Genomic DNA, 22,297 nt, shown 5'->3' on the forward strand with positions numbered 1-22,297 from the left:
TCGCGATAAAACGAAGTTGGTAAAAACGGTGCATCATACCCCCGAGAATGAATTCGTTGTTCTTGCACATGCAACTTTGGTTTTTTCAACAAAATTATCCAACTCGGGAACCAGATCCGGCCTGAATGAAATATATCTGTTTGTCGCAAGGCTGGTATGTAGATTCACGGTATGGAGTAGTGGTGAACCAGGGTAATCTAATACATAAATATAAACGCCGCCATACACCGCGTACACGCACACGTGCTCATTCTCTCTCTCTCTCTCTCTCTTTCTCTTTCTCCTACGAGGTCACGTGTTCGATGGTTCCATACCAAGACTTGAGACTGGATTGACTCTCGAGGGCTTGTCCAGGAGTGGCGCGATGCAGGGAGTGGCGACCCGCTCCTCGTTCCGACTAGTCGGGAATGGACTCTACGTGTAGAACGCGTACAGATTTCTCTGAGCCATTCGCTCCGAGGTCCGATATGCACAGGCACACCGGTACCTACCTTTAGATTATTTCATACCTGCATCTAGGCGCTCGCACTGCCGCACGTAGGACGCGTTAGTGTCTAACCGGAAAAGCGAATGACTGTCATCGAAGTATCGTGTTCGAGTTAGACCGCAGCCACCGTTGTTGTCGTTGGTATCCTTGACACTATTTTTATCACGAGTATTATTACGAGTAAAACAAACACGCCGACAGATCTCCTGCAAGTGATTTGGGACTGCGTGGATACAATAGAATTAATATCTATGAGATAGGATCGGAATAGCTCGGCTGGTTTGTTTTAAACTGTAATTATGATTTTTTATTTCGATTTCTTCCGATCGTAAGCGTTGACACGAGACTCGTTGTCATCCCAGCCGAGTCTCGCTTATCTCGATAAATGCAGCTAAGGGACTCTCGATTCGACTGTGTTGGCGTCGATTACCGATGCGGATATGCTTCGAGCGACGAACTCGAGGAAAACATATTACGTTATTAAGCTGCGCGTGATGTCTCGTCGCCAGGTTTCTTCCTAACGGTATGTAGGAACTCGCGCGTGAAAGGACATCGGCTAATAAGGCGTTTTGAGCAACGATCATTGATTGGAGCCGGTACTGGCTGTGGTCGTGCCGCTTGGAACCTAGTTCAGCGAGTCGTACGAAACCGCTAATGACACTTTGGTATTCGTAACGAGCCAAGGAGGGCAGAATTTCCTTGATCAGTATCCCGTTTGACCGGCTTTTCTTATAAGCTCTAAAATTCTTTACACTTCCATTGATAGTCGGAATTGTTCAGGTTATCGGTATTACTTTTGTTTCACGCGTTCGAATTTTAGCGCCAAAAAGATAACCTCGTGTCTCTCCGTTGCTTCGAAGGGAAAGGGGAGAGAGAAATAGAGATGATAGAACGGCCCGGTTGTCGAACAATATTGTGAATAAACAGTAGCCCTCATTGACATCCGTGCCTACAGGGGTAAATAACAAAGATTGAACAGTAAACCGTGAAATCATGTGTACATATTTATAATAGATAAAGCCTTGCGTGGTGAGACCGAAAAGCATCTGGTTATACTGCAGCTATTTAGGGACCGTAAAAGGGGTCTGGTTTTTCCTCTTCCGGTTATACCGCGCCACTGCTCGGCGCTGGAGAGATTTTGTGTCAAATGCCTGGCACACGTTGCCGCACTGCATTCTCATCGAACGCTTTCAAATTCCAAGTTTAGTTCTCTCACGTGTCTCCCATTTTCCACGGTTCTCCACTTTTCGCAATCTCTGCGAATTCCTGATCACTCGACAAGTTTACCCCCGACCCGGTCACTCAACGCTACACTTTTTTCTATACGCCCTCCCCGCACGCACGACGGTCGACTTTTTTCCCCTCTCGTCCTGCGCAGGATCAACAGGTTGGTTTGTCCCGCTCTCTGAAAGGAGGCGTGTAGCTTGACTCGGGGGAATCTTGAATGGAACCTGTTGCACGGGGTGGTTGCACCGATCGAGGTGCAAGGCCGATGTCCCGAGGATTCGAACTCGCCTCGGAGACCCCTTGCCGACTCATTTTTTCCCCATCTCCCTTACAGGCGGCAGGATATCGCCGCTTATAACTCCTTCTTATAGCAGGTTTTACCCTCGAAACCGCGACTCCGACACTCTCCCTTTACACGTTTTCTCTACGCGTAGCGTATTCGACGGAACTGTTTTTATTGCGTCGCAAGTACAGCAGACAAGACTGAACCGAAAATATGAAACGATCGTCCAAATAATAGTTTGTGTCGTTGCTCCCGCGATTCCGCCCCCAAAAAGCGAACCGATAATTAAACAGATACTCGAATTATCTGCAACGGGATGCGTAAATCTGTAAATCGGGTCACTCGAATCATCACCGATGAGGAATAGCTCGGGATTTCAGGTCAGACTATATTTCTTTCGTATCTTACACGTTATATTCGTCATGTATGGGTGTACAGTTATCTCATCGAAATGTTTATCCGGCTGTACCTGAGCCTAGGTTCTGCTACCTGTAGCTTGTTAGCCTGATATACCGATGCGGTTGGAGAGATGATTTGAACGTAAAACGATTTGCGAAGGTTGTGCGTAGGATAATCGAATATGGCTACCGTAACGTGCGATGGACGTTAACTGTAAATTTTTTCAACTTCGGATGAATGTTATTTGCATCTTTTACGTCCAACCCGCGCCCACTTAACATACTCTGAACGCGTTGATACCGATCATTCAGTGGAATTCAAATCGTGGATCGTTTTGCCGTCTGCTCACCAACTCGTCGGTCCTAAGTTTCGCCTTGGTATTTATTCCGGAGTATATATGCGTATATATATATATATATATAATGTGTGTCTGTCTCTTTTCGCACGCGCGTGTGCGTGTGTGTTTATGTTACACGCATGCGTGTATGTATGTACTTAAGAGACGAAATTATAAATAAAAACCCTGAGTCAGTGAGTGAAAATAAAGCGAATTGCCTAAGCGGCGACGACGACGATTTGGTCGGATTTTGAAATATCCGTCGAAAAGCGAAACACCTGTAATATTATACCTACCGAAAGTTGTACTCTGGATGATCGGAGGCGTTTTTGTTTAGAAAATATGTATATTAGCTGGTTTTCACTCTTCACTGTTACATCCTGTATTATACCGAAATCTGATGAACGATCAACTTGGAATTTAACGACTGAAACCTGTAATTGACTTTACTGTGAAAAATGACAATTTCTTCATTTATTCTCCGGAGCACTAAAATGAGACTTGGAAAGTCTGGAGATAGTCACGCTGATTTTTTTTTTCCTTGATAAACTAAAGAAAGACGGTATCTTTTTGTTTTATAAAGTAAACTTATAAATTCGTTGCTAAAACAATTTGACTTTTGACTAAAATTGACGAGAATGCGAAATCGTACATCCCGCAAATGTGTTGAGATAAGTTGGAAGGATGACCCAAAATTGTCGAGAATTTCACGACGGGTAATAAATCAGAAAATTAGCATTACTTTTGTGCGAGTACATTATACGTATGGTATACTTTGTGAAAAGATGCCAGGCTCTATTTAAACTCTGTACAAATGCCAGGTGCGTGTATTATTATACATATATTATAATTGCATGTGATTGTTTCAACGTTTTCAAATTCTGTACAAGTATATTAGCCAAGTTATGCAAACGATTCGTAATTCCTTGATAAACTGTCAAGTCTGCTTACAACTTGGTCAAGGGAAACGTGAAAACAAATCTAGGTATATTAATTAGACAAATGCTTGCCGGTTATTAACGCGGAACACGCGAAGGTTTCTTCCGTAAAAAATTGCCATTCGTTATACTTATCGCAGATTTCTTTGCCTGGCGTAAAAAACCGCGAAGACGACTTTGGGCACCTGACGCGCTCTCTTGGTTTAGTCATCTTTGGCACCGTGGCATTTTTTCACAAACCCTTGAGCGAAAATCTTTCGTGAAACTTGACTCGAGCCGAGTCGTTAGATTGAGGTTTTAAAAAGCTTGCTTCATAAAACGAGGAAAAATCTTTTCCCAGTAGATTAACGCGCGTTTTTTTTTTTAAATTCTATTTTCCATGTGACTCTTAGTTGAAGTGTATTTCTTCATCTGTCATTAATAGCTTTTTGCATAGATTTTTTAATAGATTTTTACGTGACGACGATGACTGTAAACCGTTGGTCAAAAAATATCCCGGCGTCTATTTTCTGATTTACATGTTTCTTCATTTTTTTCCACGTATCGGAAACGAGGAGTCGGGTTATTTTTTCTTCCTCTTCTTTCCTTCCTTCTCGTTCTCCCTTTCATTTTTTGGTCCAAGGATGATGAATCTTTCGAAAAGAATTGACGCGGTCTAGAGAGAAATACCTTAGCATAAAAGTGACGAATGAATACGTGTAAAACGCAGTCCTACCTCTGGGAATGGTGAAATAAATAAAACATAGTCAGTATAAGTCAGCTGGTAATCCGCCGCTGGCAACGACAGCGTTCACTGCTAACGATAGCGTCATACATAGGTACTTTGTCTTGCAAAAATCTCAAAAGCCAACAGCTGTGTGTGCGTGCGTGTGTGTGTGTGTGTGTGTAGGAGGAGAATTCGTGTAGAACAATTCTGAAACACACAGGCGCACATTCACGACACGCGATCCAAAGGTACAACCTTTACGACGAGTCATTTTTATTTATTGTAAGCCCAGCGCATGCTCCCAGTAAAATTCATGAGATCACCCACGTTTATTCTTCTTCTTCCTCTCCTCCTTCTCCTTCTTCCTCTTGCCGTAATATACACACAAAACTTATTATACACACACACACACACACACGTATCGACGAGCACAACCGGACCCTGAAAAGAAGGAGGACAATAACGACTGACGACACCTCTAATCGCGGTAAAAGTTATTCAGGGTTAAAACCGGGCCCTGATCATCGTCTTCCAAACATCATTATACATTGTTTTTTTCTTTATACGTGAAATAAATGACACGTTTCTTACGCCGAAGATTCTTAATTCCGTTATTTCGTTTTACTATCGTTTTACCAGGTGTAACAAGATTAATAAAAAATTCACCGGCTTTCGGATTATCCTGCGATATCTGTACATACAATTGCATATCTCGAGCTGCAGTTGGGCGCTACAGGTATTCGCGAAGCGTGCGACAATCTCGTCACGATTAGGTATGCGTTAAGTTTTGCCAACGAAATGTGCTTTGCTCGGAGAACGGTAAATACTATACGTATACGGGCAATATCGGAGCGAATTCCCATCACTTCGATGACCTCAAACTCTTCCTCCGATACATGCGGTCATAATTCGAAGACTCGAAGCGTTCGTTCGCTGTGGAATTTCTCGACGCAGCAGAGAAATTATACGGTCGGTGCGTAATCATTAAAAAGCCCCTCCTCGACTTTTCGTTGGAAATCTACGTTTTACCGACGTTCTTTTTTACGCTTGAAAACCATCAACCTGAGTCAAGTTTACGTAATAATATATTACATGGATTATTATTTTTTTATTTTTACTTTAATTATCGCGAGCATATCGCTTGGTTGGTTGGCACGTATCTATAATGTGTATGCAGAGAGACGGGCGTGACCACCGAGGTTAGCACAGAAATTCCTGCCAATTTTCTAGAGCAACTATATACAAACGCGTATAGCATCATCGAGGTGTCTAAAATATTGTCCCAATTCTTGGTGCCAAGATTTGTTATAGTTACCAGTGTCGGTTGGTCTCGCCTAGACTGACTTTGCAGTCTGTTCGGCATTACCGTGGAATTTTAGTCAAGGACGATCATCGCAGTGCCAACCAAGTACACCGCTAAAATTTCACTTGTTTATTTCCGCTCTTTGATCTTTGTGAAAAAATAAATATCCGTAACAACAACTTCTTTCCATTCCATTCAGGGATATTTTTACGAACGAAAATACGGCGATGTACTTTACCCGGTTGCCGAGCCGTTTATCCATAAAAAATTGGTATCCTCGTCGTCGTCGTTGTTGCTTAATTAAACAATTCTGCCGTTGCACCGCAGCGCGCATGATGCACTTGGTGCCAATTATGCTGTGCAGGTGGCGCATTCCTCGAGTAGATTTGTCGACTTGGAAGTGCCGAGTTTAGCCACCTTGAAAATTCACCAGTCGATTAATTATCGGACCCTCGCTAATGCAGGTGAAAAATTTAGCGTCCTTTTTCAACTCTTTGAAGCAATTCAATTAACATCCCTCGCCTGCAGTAACTTTAGGAGACGATTCGTCATTTCTGACGCATAACTGTTATCGAAAAGACAAAATAATAACAATAACAACAACGGTATTGATAACAATCATTTACGCTTGTACACGACTTGGAAGTAATTGCGATTATACGATTTCGGGGAAGTGAAAATTTTCATACTTTTCGTATTCACGTACATTGTACCGTTTGTGTAAGTACTTATTTTGCTATGCATCGTACGAGATGGGAAAATAAAGGTCTCGTTATCTCGCTTGCGGTTTTGTCTGCGTTTTATTCTTGAACATTCTTGATAAGGTACACGTGTTGTAAAGAAACTGTCCCAGCTAAGATTACGAGCCGTCGACTTGATACAATTAGTGTCTATACGTATGCTCGACGTTCTCAACGTACGTCAATTAAATTGTAATAACGTTCAGCTGCGGGCACGCCCAAAAAATTATTCATAATATTAATTCTGATCGTTTTATCCCGCGCGAAAGATGAGTTGACAAAAAATATGTACACGCATACGTAATTATACGAACTGTAACAAAACGGTCTCGTTAACGTTGGGATTGAACGATTACCGTCGGCTGTTTTGTTCAAGTGGAAAGGTATGCGTGTAAGCTTAAAACTTGCAGACAATCGAGAGAATTTTTTAACAGCGGCGATTATTAGCCAGCGCATTCTGTACGTATAATGCACTAGTAGGCGTCGTACCTGGGCTAATTGGCCTTTGTTTCGTTAAAATTACACTCCGCACTGCAAGCGTAATTCCCAATGAAAATGTCGTAACTCGTCATTGTCGATGTTTCACACTACTCAACAGCAAGAGGAAAAATTACAAATAATCCGCACTTTTGAGTAAATGTGTTTCAACATATCTAGCTATATAATATAACATACTAGTGAATGCGATGCGATTCAGTATTCGTTATATTTAAACACGTCTGCATTTGTATGTCATGTAAATTTACATATAAATGCAAACTACCACGAGATCCGTATCGTCGTGGAATTAAATGAAACGAGCTCAAGTTTACAATAGTAAAGAGATGTAAAAAGAAATATGCAGTAATAGTAATTATGGGAAACAAAAAACTGCACGAGAGTGAAAAATTAAAAAAAAAAAAAAAAAAAACAACTCGATCTTATCGCGCGAATTTAACAACGAGTCTTATCTACGAATTTTTTCAAGTCTTATCTCTTATTCTCTCTCCGTGTACACGATGTACGTATATCATATGCACATCTTCGTCTCCACTTCCTCTGATTTTCTCTCTTCATCATCCGTCCGACGATGACGACGAATCCGCGCGGGCTTGGCATTTGTCCGTGGCATCGAAAAGTCCGATTGGTGGTGAAACAAAAAAAAAAAGAAAAATTGCGGGGGATGCACGCCGCTGCAGACGATGATCCGTACGGATGCTGGCAAACCTTTGGCTCTGTGCTCTTGCAAAACCTGAGGTAGGTAGGTACTTACGGGCGCCTCTCGATCTAGCCCACGAGCCAAAGAACGTCAGTCAGCTGATGTCATGCAGGCGCGCGTTGCTCGCGCTAAATGCGGCTGTGATGCCCCCTTTACCCTCCACCCCCCCTCCACCCTCTCTCTCTCTCTCTCTCGTCTCTCTCGTCTCTCTCGTCTCTCCACGGCGACGGGATCGCGCAGACTCCATTCCGCACTCTCAATTCTTGCGGCATATGATCTCTTAGAGCGGTAAACGCCACACCCTTCGTTCCTTGTCCATGCCGCTTGTTGCGTCGCGTTGAACGAGCGCGGGATTTCATTCAATGTATTCTCACGTTTCCACGTTTAAGGAGCGCTGGAGAGGTGCGAAAACTAAGATACCCACCCACTCGAGCATGGGGACACGTCCGGTGATTCTCTGTGACTTTTATCATTTGCTTGAAATTTCCACTTCCGCTCCACTCGCTTTGCGAAACGAGCGGTTTTCACCTGGTTTCGAATCTATTGTGTTCTGTATGTGGCGGGGATATTATTTTAAATAATTTCAAATTGCAACATTTTTCAAAAATCTTTCAACGGTACAATTATAGTCGTAAATCTTTTTTATTTTAAATTCCACGCTTACGACGTAGAGAATATAAGTTGCTATGAAAATTCTAATCCGACAACTTGTCATCTAATTGTATCAATAATTTGTTATTGAACATTAATTTTAATTCACGAAAGTCTGTGTGAAATTGTCAATTGCCAATTATCGACACGATTAGGTGGCAACTTGTGGGATCGCAATTTTCATAACAACTTTTGCTCCCTATTCTCCGTCAATAAATCTGATTTTTTTGTTTATGATATTGTTGTGAGAAAAATCGTTCCGCGAGAAGCTTCTTAAAAATACCACTGTTTGACGTTATTTTAAATAATATTTGAAAGAATGTACCTGACATGTTACGCGAACATCCGAATCGAGTTTTGATTACAAAATAAATAAAGTAACGTGCGCAAGCTACGTTTTATTACACGAAAAACTTACGTATTAATATATCATTCGTTGAGTCTAATTTGCCGAAAGATTTATATTTCCAGTTTACAGTGTATTCCGTTAGGTATAATTTTGCTTTTTCGACGGTTAAAACAGGGGAAAGAAGTCGAAATTCTTCGTCTTCTTTTTTTTTTTTAAATCTTTTCACGCGTTGCGCAATTTTTCATAGTGAGAATACGCGTTACCTGCTACGCTGGCTCAATTATTATCCACACTATACACGAACCAACAAACTCGCTCTGGAACGAGGTGAGACTTGCGAGAGATTACCGGCTTCCTTTTAGCCTGAGATTTCAAACAACTTTCTGATTTTGCCATACCCGGTAATGTCGGTGTGTCCGGTGCATATACGCGAGTGTAGAATCGCGCGGATTACACTTGTTGCACTGCCGATTCGGAGAGATAGATTTTACTTTAGAAGCGAAGATATATGTGTATATTACACACGTATATTATATCCGTGTCGGTATCTGTCGACGTTTTTCTTCGCGATGTATAATTTCGTTTCGTGCCTCACTCTCTCACGACCGAGAAGAGACACGGGAATGTTGGCCGGTTAATTTCGCAATTATAATATGTGTGCCCGTGTGTAAGTCGGCAGAGAAACGAGTGACGGCGTTCTTGAGACAGAAAAATGTCCAGTTTTGCCAAATTTATTGTTGACGCAGGTGTGTAACTATAATTAACTAGTCGAGTAATAACGGTGCAGTTTCGAGATTAATTAAATAAACACGTCAAAGTTTTTAGCGTAATATTATTATTTCTTAATCGGTGTGAAATGTATCTCTTCTAGTGGAATGATTTTAAAAAAATTTTGCAGTCAGGTATCGCACTTTTTTTGAAACTAAATGTCGAGTGTTGTACGTCGAGTAAATTAATATCCGACAATTCCGGGTATATATAATCGTGCAAATTAGCGATTGCGTTTTGCATCGTACGCTCGTTTCAAACTTTCAACGACATACGGAAGTTGAAAAAATTGTTTAACCGGTTCGTCTCTGCACATTCGTCGAAATTTTTAGCGTTCCTTTTCAACTTTTGAAAAAGTACATTAACAGACGAAGGAATAACGCGAATCGCATCTGTTCGAACATCACGAATCCAATCGATTTTGCTCATTTTCTCGAAGGTTAACTGCTAGCCTAAATGGCGTCTGCAATAGTCTCCATGCTTACTCATTTACACTCGCATGCACACAAATTCGCACGCCGGTCGTACTTACACTTGTGTAACGAAGATTCATTCGCACAAGATACCGTGGTCCAGATAAAACTGCTCTCTCCGTCACAAATACATCATACGTTCGCAACGAAATCGAGTTCATTTTATACGCGCATCTGCACTTGTATCAGACACTGTTTTATTTATTTATTTTTTTTTATCCAACCTCATTGGGTGACGATGATCGTCCTATCGCAACGACTCGCTTACTTTTCGACAGGTACCGAAAGATCTATTACGGACATGAAAGACCAAAGACCAAAGACCCAAGACGGTTGTCCTCTTACAGCCAAGATTCTGGCTGCACATCTCATCTCCAATTATTTTTCTCTTCTTGTTTTCGCATGAAACAAATTATTGCAACGCCGTACTCGCGCTATCAATGTCGACGAATTTTGATGTTACGTAATGCTGAAACGAAACGAATCTCTCACGGTATTTTAAAAGTAAAAGAGTAAATTCGAACCACAAAAGTCTAGATGAGTGTAAATCGGTGTTGCAAATTTTCTGTACACAGCTCACTTGACGGTGGATAAAATTGATGACGCGTCACTGATAAATTGATTCAATAATAAGTTGTACGGCTGTATTCAAAGGTCGGAAAAATCTTTGCGAATAAACATTGACGACCGTAATATCGTGCTTCTTACGTTAAAGCTTACATTGAAAAAATTCCAAATGCATGTTGAGAATTTTAACGTTACAGTAATTATAATGCAACGATGCCTCTAATCGACCGACGCGTCAAAAACAGTTCCACTTCTACTCATACGTTATTTTAATAGTTAAAAGCGAGAATTGAACAATATCCATCCACGTTATCACCGCAATACTGGGCAGGGAAACGAGTTTCACTTTTCTAAATGGATTTTAATGCGGTTCAAACTAGCCGTCCGTGCGATACCGTTTCCAGTGCTAGGGACGGGAATCTAGTGCGTGTGTAACTGGCGCAGGCAATGATTTGTCCTAGGTTTACTGGTATAACTTAAAGTTGTTAAGAGAGTCGGAGTAGGTAAGTAGGCGAGTGTGTCCGCCCGTTTGTTCGTCGTGCAACGTCCTTCCTTGTAAGCGAATCGTTTCGTTTCGTTTCGGTGAACGCATTGAATTTAACCACCAGGGTTGGGCTCTGACTTTTATTACGGTTTGTAGCGCGTCGGCATCAGGAAGTCACCGAATCGTGACGCCAGGTTAGCCAGATTGGACTGGAGACACAGCGGACGTAATTTTCTTCATATCTTGGAGGTGTACGTAGCTTTTGGGCTCGGCACTTTGATATTGTTCTTGTTACCGCGAATAGCCTCACGATTATAGATGCAACCACCCTTACCAAGCGAAACTACTACTAACGAAATAGAAACCAGATGAGAGTTCCGAATGCGAGTCAATTTAAACGCGTGTCTCTCAACGATGCTAAACGCGGTAGGAAAAAAAAAAAAATTTCTTTTGGTCTATCTACTCGCTAATCGAGATGAAAAAGCATTGATCAAGTATGCGGACACAATGTCGACTTGGAGATTGGTTAACACGTCGTAGCTGGTTAAATGTCAAATTGTGATTATATCCGTTTCTTATTTTTAACCGGTATGTTGTTTTATTTTTTCTATAACGTTTCTGTCTAACAGACGCTAAGGAAATGACTGAGTATTATTGAAAACTGCCAAGGACTGACATAATTCCGATGTCTCCAAGCACTGAAAATAAAATAAAAAAAAAAAATAAATAAAAATAAAAAATAGAATAATAAATACATAGAAATGGAAATAGAAACAGAAACTTTTCGAATCTTAAAACTTCTTCTATGCGTATATTCATACCACATATATTTCCATGGTCTGTATTAAGGTTTTACACAACACTTTATATAACAACACTATACATAATATAACTGTTAAATAAATCTTAGTAAAGGACGTTCGATGTGCTGCTGTATAGTCTGTCACACATTCAAATCAAACTTGTGCAACTTGCGTACGTTAATATGTACACTGATGTGCATCCAGGTATATGTCGCTTTCTATTTTTACCAAATTGAGTTGACCGCATTAAAGATTGCTCGAGAAAAAATAACACACACACACACACACACACACGCAAACACCTACCGAATTAATGGGTTTTTCTTATTTTTTGTCTTCTTCGATACGCCTGTTCTAAATTGAAACGTTCAAAACGGCGGTTAGGATCTTACAATTTACTCGCTAAATTGAAAACTCGTCAGGCTTTGCAGCCGATTGGTTGATGATGGTAGGAAAATAATTTGCGCAGTAAGTAAAACCCGGTTCTCATCCCGTACAAATTGGATAAATCAAAAAAAAAAAAATCGGTTTAGAGTTGTACGAGACTAAAGGAAAATGAATAAAATAAGAAAGTGATGAAATTTCCACCCAATCTCCCTTCTTCGATATTCTGTATATCCATACACTGCTGATGCCTGATTAACTGGCGCCAGTTTTTCACCCAAGCCTGCAGAGTACAGCCGGCTCCCTTTGCAGCGATGCAACACGCCGCTACTGCTTCTGCTTCTGCTTCTGCTTCTGCTTCTCAACGCATCTCAGAAGCAGTCTGGGCGAGAGTATGCGGGCGGTATAAAGCCGATGATGCATGAAGCCTTGCGGGTATTTGTGACCGCATGCGCCTTGCAGGGGGAATGATCATTGCGCCCGTTTCAGACTGATTGATAAAAGAGGGACACACCGTCAGATATTAGGGCACGCGTGCAAGCTGCAGGCTTATTGTTTGTTATATTGGTCGATGACGATCGCGGAGGGAAAGGTGGGACGTGATACGCTTTCGTTCGTTTACAAATTTTCGTTTAACTAGGAGGATTGTTACACCAAATACTTTTTTTTTTTTTTTTTAATTTCTTTTAAGAAGAAGCTTTATTTGCATTATTATTTTTTCGAGCTCTCTACAATTTCCTCGGACTCCTGGAATTTAGGCTGCGCTCATTGACTTCCCATTTTTGTATTACCGTGAAACGATCGAGAGACTTGGAAAAACATTAACAAATCAACTTTCTGCCCATGGCTACGGGATGCGATTACCGCAAACTGTTATAGCTACATTCCTGAAATATAACGTCAGGTGCATATATAGTTTACAATTCAATAAATAAGAGTTGAGTGGAAATATCATTTCAAATAATATGCAGTTTGCTTTTACCCGTAATTTATAGTAACCGAATCGCTTTTACGATCATAGACTTTTACACGTAGGTTATATCCTGCGCGTATAAGGCATCTACGTAACCGATCGTTATACGAACTTGCTTTATTCACGCTACATTAACTAGCGCGTCTTATAAATTTAACGTACGTGTATAACTGTGACGTAAACTTGTAATACGCAATCAGCACCGTTATCTGGTTCGCTCATCTATGTACGGTCTATTTTTATCGACTACATGTTCTGCGGACTTTTTCTCGTCCTCGCATACGTTATACGGTATTTGGCAGTGATTAAGTCTCGAACCGGAAAAAAGGAATATCCATAAGTCGAGTCGTCCTCTGAAGCTCATTTATTTTATTAATCATCCTAAATTGATTGCAATCAGCCAAAATTGAACTAATCATCGGCGTTTTAATGAGTCGAATTAATCGTAGGTATATGTATATACACTGTAACCCTCTGAAAAAGAAAAGACGGTGAAAACCTTATCACCAAATTTGTGATGAAAAAATTGGACGTGAAATAAAAAATAAAATGAAAAATAAAAACACAAACTGGGAAGCAAAGTTACACCGTTTTCCAAACACTGACGAAGATCGAATATCAATGAAACGCGTTTGCTCGTACACGTGACGCGAAATCGCACTCGAATCATCTATTCGAATATTTTCATAACGGATCGTCTGTTTCTCTTCTCCGAAGAGTCAGAGACCCCGACAGGAATGGAACGACGAAGAGCGTGCATCGATCAACGCGAAACACGTTACGGAATCGCACATATATATAAATCCATATATATATATGTATGTAGAGTGTCGGATGTTCGCGCGCGAGCTTTCTTATACGACCTGCACCGATATATCCGATTACCGACGACTGCATTACGGGCCATCGGACACCTGGAGGGAATCGCTACACCATCTCCGAATGAACGGTGGCAGTGCCCGTGGATACGCGGGGAAACAACCGTCGTCGTTGACGCTTTACACGCGATAATTCCTACGCGTAATCGCGCGATACTCCGAGGAGTGCTTTAACGACAGGCTCGTGTACCGAGTATAATAACCAGAGAGGTTTACACGCAGCTGTAGCAACGTTGCGTCACTATGTCAAGGTCAGATTGGTCACAGATAGACAAGTCTGAGCAAGCACGGAAAGGCCACCGGCATATAACCATGAATGTGTAACCTACCGGTGCAGTCCCGATGCTTGCTCCGGGTTACCACTGGTGGACGGACCTGACATCGGTGCAACGGAGCATGAGAATCTGGTCGCGGACCCCGGTGCAAACTTAGCTTTTGACACATATAATACGCTCTCCAACTCTGTTACGGGCGCATCTCATAATTCGTCCGTGCCACCTGTGCCGTCGTCGTCGTAGTCGGCATCGGTAACGCGGTTTTGCAAGTACCATGGACTCGTTTCGGGATGGCTTGCGACAAGTGTGCGAGCTTGAACGAGAACTGTCGTTAACCCGAACCCCCATTTGCGGACCCTCGGAACGTCGTTCTTTCCTTCTAACCAGGTTGAAGTGAAACAAAAAGAAGCTTTTAAAAATTTGCATGTAAAACAATTTTTGTTCTCTGGTAGAAAAATGGTTTGGCAATTCCCAACGCGCACGTTGTTCGTTGAGAAACAGCGCGCTTTTTTCATTTTCAACATGCGGTAAAAATCAGCTATCTTGACATTTGAGTGGCGAAAAGATTTTTTCCTGAACATGCATCGTTGCCGGTAACTTTGTCAACTCCGAGCACATTCGTTCTAACCATTGTTTAACCAGAATGGAATCGAGTCGGAAAGAATTCTTCCACGTGTAGGAATTCAACCACTTCGTTTAGCATAATTCAGCCATTCAACGTTTTTCCTTTAGCTGCAAATGGTGCACGGATTAGAGGAGACTTTAGTGCCGAACTTATCGAACACTGCTACGGTGTACCGTGACTTTTTCACTTTGGCCATGTTGACTTGACTCGTTAATTATACAAGTACCACTCGTGTATATTACAGGGATTACATGGCTACCGTTTTTTTTCTGTTACAGAAATTGCGAAGGTTCGAGCCAGCCTCTTCCAGATCAGTGGAGTAAAAAAGGAACCGCTGATATTGCCAGAACCAGAAGGAGACGTCACAACACTCACAGAAAAGGTCTATGTGCCGGTCAAAGAACACCCAGACGTAAGTTTCTGCTCGGCGTGATTACGTGCCTAGTTATCATTTCCGCTCCAACATAAGACGAGGCATAAAAAGAAGCTTTGCCTCGTTTTATTCCATTTTTAACATATCGATAACTTGGCGTGCGTGCATGCATACGTGTAAACGTACCTACACAGCTCGTGATGCAGGAGCCTTGGAGAATAAGAAACCCGCGAAACGATCGCTCGTCTCTCTGTATATCGACACAGACCAAAATGCTTCCGGGACAAAACTTGCCAGCCCGACATTGTGCGCAGAGAATCAGTAATGAGATATTACTAATTTGAATAAATATTTGAATTGCGTCCGCTTAAGGTATGCCGGTGTAAAAGAAATCGTTCCCGCGATACTTGAGCCGCAGCAACTAGAATCGTACGATCCTCGACTTCGTATTAATTGTAAGTGCAGCCGCGCTAATTGTGCGGACAAATAAATTGAATCGCACGTAGGTACGGACGCATGTATGAATAGGAGTGTACGACGACTGGTAGATAATTTCATTTCGACGGTACGAAACAATTGTTATGAACGAGTTTCATTGTCGCGTAACTCGACGATGCGTAGTGAAAATTATTCGGCTAGTACTCAGAGTCGTTGATCTTTGCCTATTTTATTGTTTACTCTTTCTTATCTCATCGGGGTTCGAAAATCGACGAAGACAGAATTACATTGTGCATTGTAGGCGAGTACCCGATATCAATATACACGTTGGAAGACCGTGGGTCGTCTCTCGGTGTTTTGAAATTCTCTTTATAATTCGGTCCTCTCGATGTGGCGCAAAAGCGTGAAGCACGCATGGTCTATATGCTCCCAATCTATGAGAGAGCAGGTGACAGTGTCTCACAGGCGAAAATTTCACGTGCGTCTTTTTTTAACGGGGCGAGACGTACGTACGTGTGTGTAGATCTGCTCTTGGAGTCGAAGGAGGGCATCGGCGGAAAGAGGCGGAGGGAGAGAGAAGAGAGAGAGAGAGAGAAATAGAGAAAGGAAAAGGAAAGAACCTACGGAGAACGGAGAACGGAGAACGCGTTCGTCATGTGTATACAGTCGAGCGTTATTTCTGGACCGCTCGGAATAGATTCCCTGCCGAAGAGTGTACGGCATCTTGTTCTATGTAGGTGTAGGTATAACTTTGCAGCTTATGCTTCAGACCCCCGCCGCAATAACAAAACTGGGCACTTTTTGGCACGGTATAACGTGTCACAGTTCTTCGCAATAACGTTGTTATTTTGTATACCACTCACTGGGTATAACGTTATATGTCGCGTTCGTGTTTATCGCCCCGATAACTCTGCTACCTATTTCAAATTACGAGGTCGATCGATGGGACACGGACGGCCAGATTTAATTCCGACAAATTATTACATCTCTTTCAATTTCGAGATAATTTCTATGAGTTCTTATATCAGAGCGTAAGATTCTCGTGACTATCGGTTTGCACGGAATTGGCAAGTTTTCAGACTCAGTTTGCTAAGGAATAAGAAAAGTAAGAAGATAAAAATCGCCTTACCAAAAACAGACTCTGACGAATTCATGGAAAATTACTGCACCAACATCGTCGAACGTTCGTCGAGTATTAGTAATTGCATTGCAGCTGCTTACATTATTCTCTCTCTCTCTCTCTCTCCCCCTCACTCTCTAAAGCAGTAAAGGATTTTAACTGTGCTGCATGCAGGTTTTGTTTCACCGCGGGAAGTCGATAATTCTGCACGTATCTTGATTCTCGTACAATAAACCTACCATAATATGCATGTGTTCTAGGCAGCAGAATGTATTTTTTTATTTTTATTTTTTTAACTGGTGAAGAAAAAAGTTCGGGAAAATGACAAGCGCTTAAATCCATCCTATCGAGGGGTTATATTATTCTGTATAAAATATACGGTTGTGGGATAAACTTCGATCACGCGTTTAATAATACAGATGCCACGTGTACGTTGGGAACGGATCAAAGTAATAATCAAAACTGAGAAAACATCTGACAAGCGGTAAAAAATGATAATTTTAGGTTTGCGGTGTAGTGATTTGTAAAAAGTGTACAATGAAATTTCGCTGAATATTCTCGCGTGACGTGACGATTGTTTCGCAAGTATTCCAAGTACGTACGCGCGTACCGTCTGTGAGCTACCGTTCGCCAAAATCTGTCTGCTCTCGTCGTTTCGGCACGAAGATACACTTGCACAAACGTATACTTATACGTTTACGTGCCGCGGTGACCTTATGATCTTGAATTGTTCAGGGCAGCAACCTCCTCGTTCTCAAGTACCGCTGCAAGCATCGCGGATCCCTTGCAGAGTATAATATCAAGGATCTCGAATCCAGGATCGTTGATCAGCGTAAAAGATTTTTACTCTGGATCGTGTTGTAATTTTTTTTTTTTTTAATTTAGTTGCATGTGACGACGTGTGTCCGGTTGAGGAATGTGATTTGAAAGAAGAAGATGACGGTGCGTATTTTGCACTCGCGCATTTGCAACAGAATTCCTTTGCCATAGTCGGTGCAACGTGCTTCTCCTTTTACTTGGCCGTTCTTCGTTTTAAATGAGATAGAAAGTGCGAGCCAAAGTTTTGTCTTCACTCGTTTATTATACTCTCACGAATTTGGTCTAGTTATTATGTTGTCTACTGTTACATGAACAGCATTCAACCCATTGAGTGTAAAACTTTTCGCTGTGCAGTTTGGATGGTATACACGTAATTTTAACGTCGTCGGTCGCTTCAGCCATAGAAACGGATGTGAATACCTACAGCTATTGACGCTTTGCAAATGACATATACCTGTTATTGTTAAATCTTTTCTGTCAATATGCGTTTGTCTCTTCGTATTTGTCTCCGACAGGATGTAGGCATTATGGTTTGTCCATCGAGGACGCTCCCCTCATAGTTTCTTCACGGTCTCTAAACTTCGGCATTATTTATGTCTTCCGTATATAAGGCATGCCGATATTTAACATTCATTTTTATAGTCGATTATAACACATGATTTTTCCTCTTCACTTTACGGACTGTATTCTTTGACTCTTACCTTCCTTCGTCAACTTTATCCTGCTTATGGTCGGTTCACTTCACAGTATATTCGTTTAATTCGCTTCGAATTAGCGGACAGTATTTAGTCGGTCAAGTTCCGAATAGAAAGCGGTTCAACGCTGCAGTGCCTTCGTCAATTGCACGTACACGCGTTGCGTGCTTGCGTTCGAACACACCTCGGTTTTACTGTTTTGCAACAGTACAGTTAGGCGAGCCCTCGGCAAGTTGTCGTCGATTACCGTTTAGTTGAGATTTTTCATTTCGCAACGTTCAACCATTCGTAAATTACATGTATACATATGTAACAAAACATATAGCGTATGTGTACAATAAAAATACACGTGCGTAATGCCGCGTCGTTGTTGAAGAATATTATTTATTCACATTTGAAACTTTTCGCCCCTTTCTTTTTCCCTCTCCTTGATAACATGCTGCTCCTGCTGCCCACTCCGTCATTTTTCGTTCATTTTGCTCGATGCTGCCTATCGCAAGATTTCTCTTCCCTATGCACGCCTCGATCCAATGGTCCCCGGCGCACCTAAGTTGGTCCCCCTCACTTCCTTCTATGCCATAACGTGGTTCTCTCCGAGTCCACTTGACTCGAGACGAGACGGGTTTTCGCTTCAACGTCGGTACTCGTACCTTGGTTCAGGACTTTGAGAATATCCGCCCGCGTGACGTTGTTCGGGAATAGGTGTAAAATTCGTCGCGGCCAATATCCGATTCCACCATTTACGATCAGAGGTGGAGGCCATTTTATTTGGAGGGCTGAAGGGAAGAAGCTTCATTCTAGATTACACCGGACACTTGACCATTAGAATCACACGAAAGAGTTTATCGGTGAATGTCGATAGCATTGACCAATCGGTATCGTTTCCTGATTATTCGATATCTTCTTACAGGCGGCTGTTATCTGATACGAACACTATGCAACTATCGGCGTTGATTGGCGGACGAAATATGATCGTTGTCTGAAAATCGGAATCAGTTATCATCGTCGAATCGCAGCGTCGATCGGTGCGGGTACGAACAATTTATGCCCCTCAAATCGTGTTGGAGTTTTATACTCGCGTTTTTTAGGAAATTGAAAGTTCTATCAATATTCCAATTTGTGAATATTTACGTTAGACTGTCGTGGGAAAAGATACCACGAATCGGGAAGTAGCTGAGTTTACGATGTTGCGTTATGTGGTTAAAGGTTCAGGTTCAACGACTCCGCGATGTTCGAAAGTAGAGATTCGTTCTTATCTGCCTCTCTCGAGTCCAATCTTACTCCTTTCTATATCGTCAATGCATTATCGTACAGATGAAACGGCAGGCTGCAGACCTTTCTTTTCTGTCCCTTATTATGTGTGAAATTGGATTGCCTTATATGTACTCGTTTCAATAACGTATCGTTTCTCGATTCCGTAATTTTTACTCTCTGTGCCAGATATCACAAAATGAATCGTGCTGCGATAATTTTGTACTATTATATCGTACGCGTGCATGACTTGTATATTACATACAAAATGCCGTAGTTCGTTGCGTTAAATAATCCGTAAGAACCACTTACGTGAATGATCTACGGTACACTTACCATTACGTAAAAATTTGTAATAATTTCAACATAGCGAAACCTTGAGTGAGGAAAAAATAAATAAAGATTAAACAATCCCGTATACAGCGTGAAAAGCGAAGGTGATAGGTATCATTCGAAGGAGCGTGTGAATATTTATTTTATAGTACTTGCCTAATTCTTGTGGACCGATAGTTTGAGCAAATTTGACATTTTCAAAACTTGAACGTTCGTTTAAAATTTACATATGCATGTGTAATATTTACATTGAACTCCGTCACGTGATGACACATGTCAAATTAGTACGTCAGTTCATCTAGATGTATGTACGCACGATTCGAACGATTTTTCATATCCGTTTACGGTATTGGGAAGATTTTCACGATAGTCTAACTTTTTTTTTCTCTTTTTCGGATTTTAGTTCAACTTCGTCGGTAGGATTCTGGGACCACGTGGTATGACGGCTAAGCAGCTCGAACAGGAGACTGGATGCAAAATCATGGTTCGGGGCAAAGGTTCAATGCGAGACAAAAAGAAGGTGAGCAATAAATGAAGAAAATTTCTAAATTAATCATTATATACAGTATGTATCTTATTCCTCAACGAGGCGAAATCATACAATCAAGATAAATAGAGATGGTTCACCAAATATGGGGCCTGAATGATCCTCGATGGACGGACGATTCGAGTTTACTGAAAAAGGAATCTTGATATTTCGCGGTTTTTAAAAATCGTACGCTCTACTCAAAACAAACGTTTTTTTTTTGGCTTACCGTAAAAATTTATGTTATCGGCCTGACAGCTGCATCTCTGTATGAAAAAAATCCTTACCGTCGTTCGTAAGTGAACCACCCTGTAGGCCGATACGTAAAGTAACCACGTAAACGGGTCTACGTGTGCAACGGCAAGTTCCTCGTTCACGCGTTCGAAGAGGACACTTGTTCTCTCTCTCTCTCTCTCTCCCTCTCTCTCTTTTCCTCGCACGTACATACATCCATACATACACAAGAGAGCGATACATGCCTATATTTGGAAAGAAACGATGGTTGGCGACCCGCGCGCGTTCTTCTCTCGAAGTCGCCGACGTTGCATACCACTTCCAATCCTTAACACCACGTGCACGCCTTTCCGATCGCACAAGCACCAGACACGCTCACGGTCTAACGTATGTAATACCTACGTGGAATAAGGTATACGTTAATGTGCGTGCCTCCGTTTGTGTGCGTCGAGCCTGACGACGGTGGCGATTGCACGGCGGAATGGGGGAATGGGGGGGAGGCAAAGGGGTCAGTCACCGACTTTTACCTACCTCGAACACCACCGCGGTGTACCTGGTATACCTACCTACCTACCTACCTACCTTATATCCCGGGTCTCTTCGGCTCCGTTGTGTGTTCCGTGCCGCATGTAGCAATTCTCCTCTCTCGTGCCTTCAACGACCCCGATCATAGCTCGCTAACTTTTCTTGACTTTGCGGTGGCGGCAACTCGAGCTCTTCCATCGAATCCGTTTAAGGCTGCAACCTCGGTACGCGCAGCGATTGCACCTGGTTTTTTATACATATATATATATATATATAGGTATATATGTATATATACATACACTCCAGATGATTCTGTTACTCATTACAATCGGAGAGGTATTTTTTTTTTTTTTTTGGTTTTTTAATTTCAAATTTTTTATGTAACGCGTGTATGCGTATGTTGTCTGACAGACTGCACGATGGTTTCGACGCATTGATTTTCTCATAATTTACGTAATTCCAGACGCTCGACGAATTCTACTTTTAGCTCCATATTTTACAGTGGGCCACGCCCAGATTTTGACATCCGTGAATTATGCGGTGTTAATTTTCGGGGTTCTGAATTTTATCGGACGGAAAAATAACTTGAGAACTATTCTTGCCGCGATATTGTTTCGTATGAAATATCGTTTTATTTGTAGTTTTTTATGTAAACGATTCTGCGGCTAAAATAAAATTCCAAGTGGGATAATAGCGGCCATGTTGATCTTCGAGAGTACACAGTTCTCGTGTAAAATTGAATATGAAACTTCATTTCAATTTTTTTTATCAATGCCGGCAGAAATTTGTGTCTGCGGTTTGAATGTAAAACTCTCCTCATCGTTTCGTCGGTAACGCGGCAATTTTTACGCTAATGAAAGATCGGATTTGTAAATAATTAACATGCGTGACATATCTACATGGCTCGGAATTCACACGCGAGATGTCCCATTAGTCATTAGCTTGGAAATGATTAAAACACGCATTATGCACAAGGAAGTGAACCTGGCACAGGCAATTTCAACCTTGCCAATACAAGACTCCCCGTTTCTGACTCCCGATGGTCTGTCAATGGCAATTTGGCTTGCGTAATAGTCAGCTGATTCAAAATTAATGTAAAATGAGATTCGCATACCTCGCATAAATTATCAAGAAA

General features: G+C 41.7%; 2 protein-coding genes across 4 annotated transcripts in view; both read left to right on the forward strand.

Moving 5' to 3' along the window:
- LOC124310353 (probable ATP-dependent RNA helicase pitchoune) overlaps nt 1–15,168 on the forward strand; it is a 36,614-nt gene extending 21,446 nt beyond the window's left edge. Inside the window, exon 17 of the mRNA XM_046774194.1 lies at nt 15,127–15,168. The gene's annotated coding sequence lies outside the window, so the exon portion shown is untranslated. The remainder of the gene's footprint in view (nt 1–15,126) is intronic.
- LOC124310356 (protein held out wings) overlaps nt 1–22,297 on the forward strand; it is a 42,867-nt gene that overhangs the window by 8,004 nt on the left and 12,566 nt on the right. For all 3 annotated transcript variants that reach the window (XR_006909651.1, XM_046774199.1, XM_046774200.1), the window contains exons 2-3: nt 15,127–15,260; nt 20,281–20,397. Coding sequence is in view for 2 of the 3 variants with exons in the window: in XM_046774199.1 (XP_046630155.1) it covers nt 15,127–15,260; nt 20,281–20,397 (251 nt within the window). In the remaining variant the exon portion in view is untranslated. The remainder of the gene's footprint in view (nt 1–15,126; nt 15,261–20,280; nt 20,398–22,297) is intronic.

Source organism: Neodiprion virginianus, chromosome 1 (genome assembly GCF_021901495.1).
Source record: "Neodiprion virginianus isolate iyNeoVirg1 chromosome 1, iyNeoVirg1.1, whole genome shotgun sequence".
Classification (NCBI taxonomy): domain Eukaryota; kingdom Metazoa; phylum Arthropoda; class Insecta; order Hymenoptera; family Diprionidae; genus Neodiprion; species Neodiprion virginianus.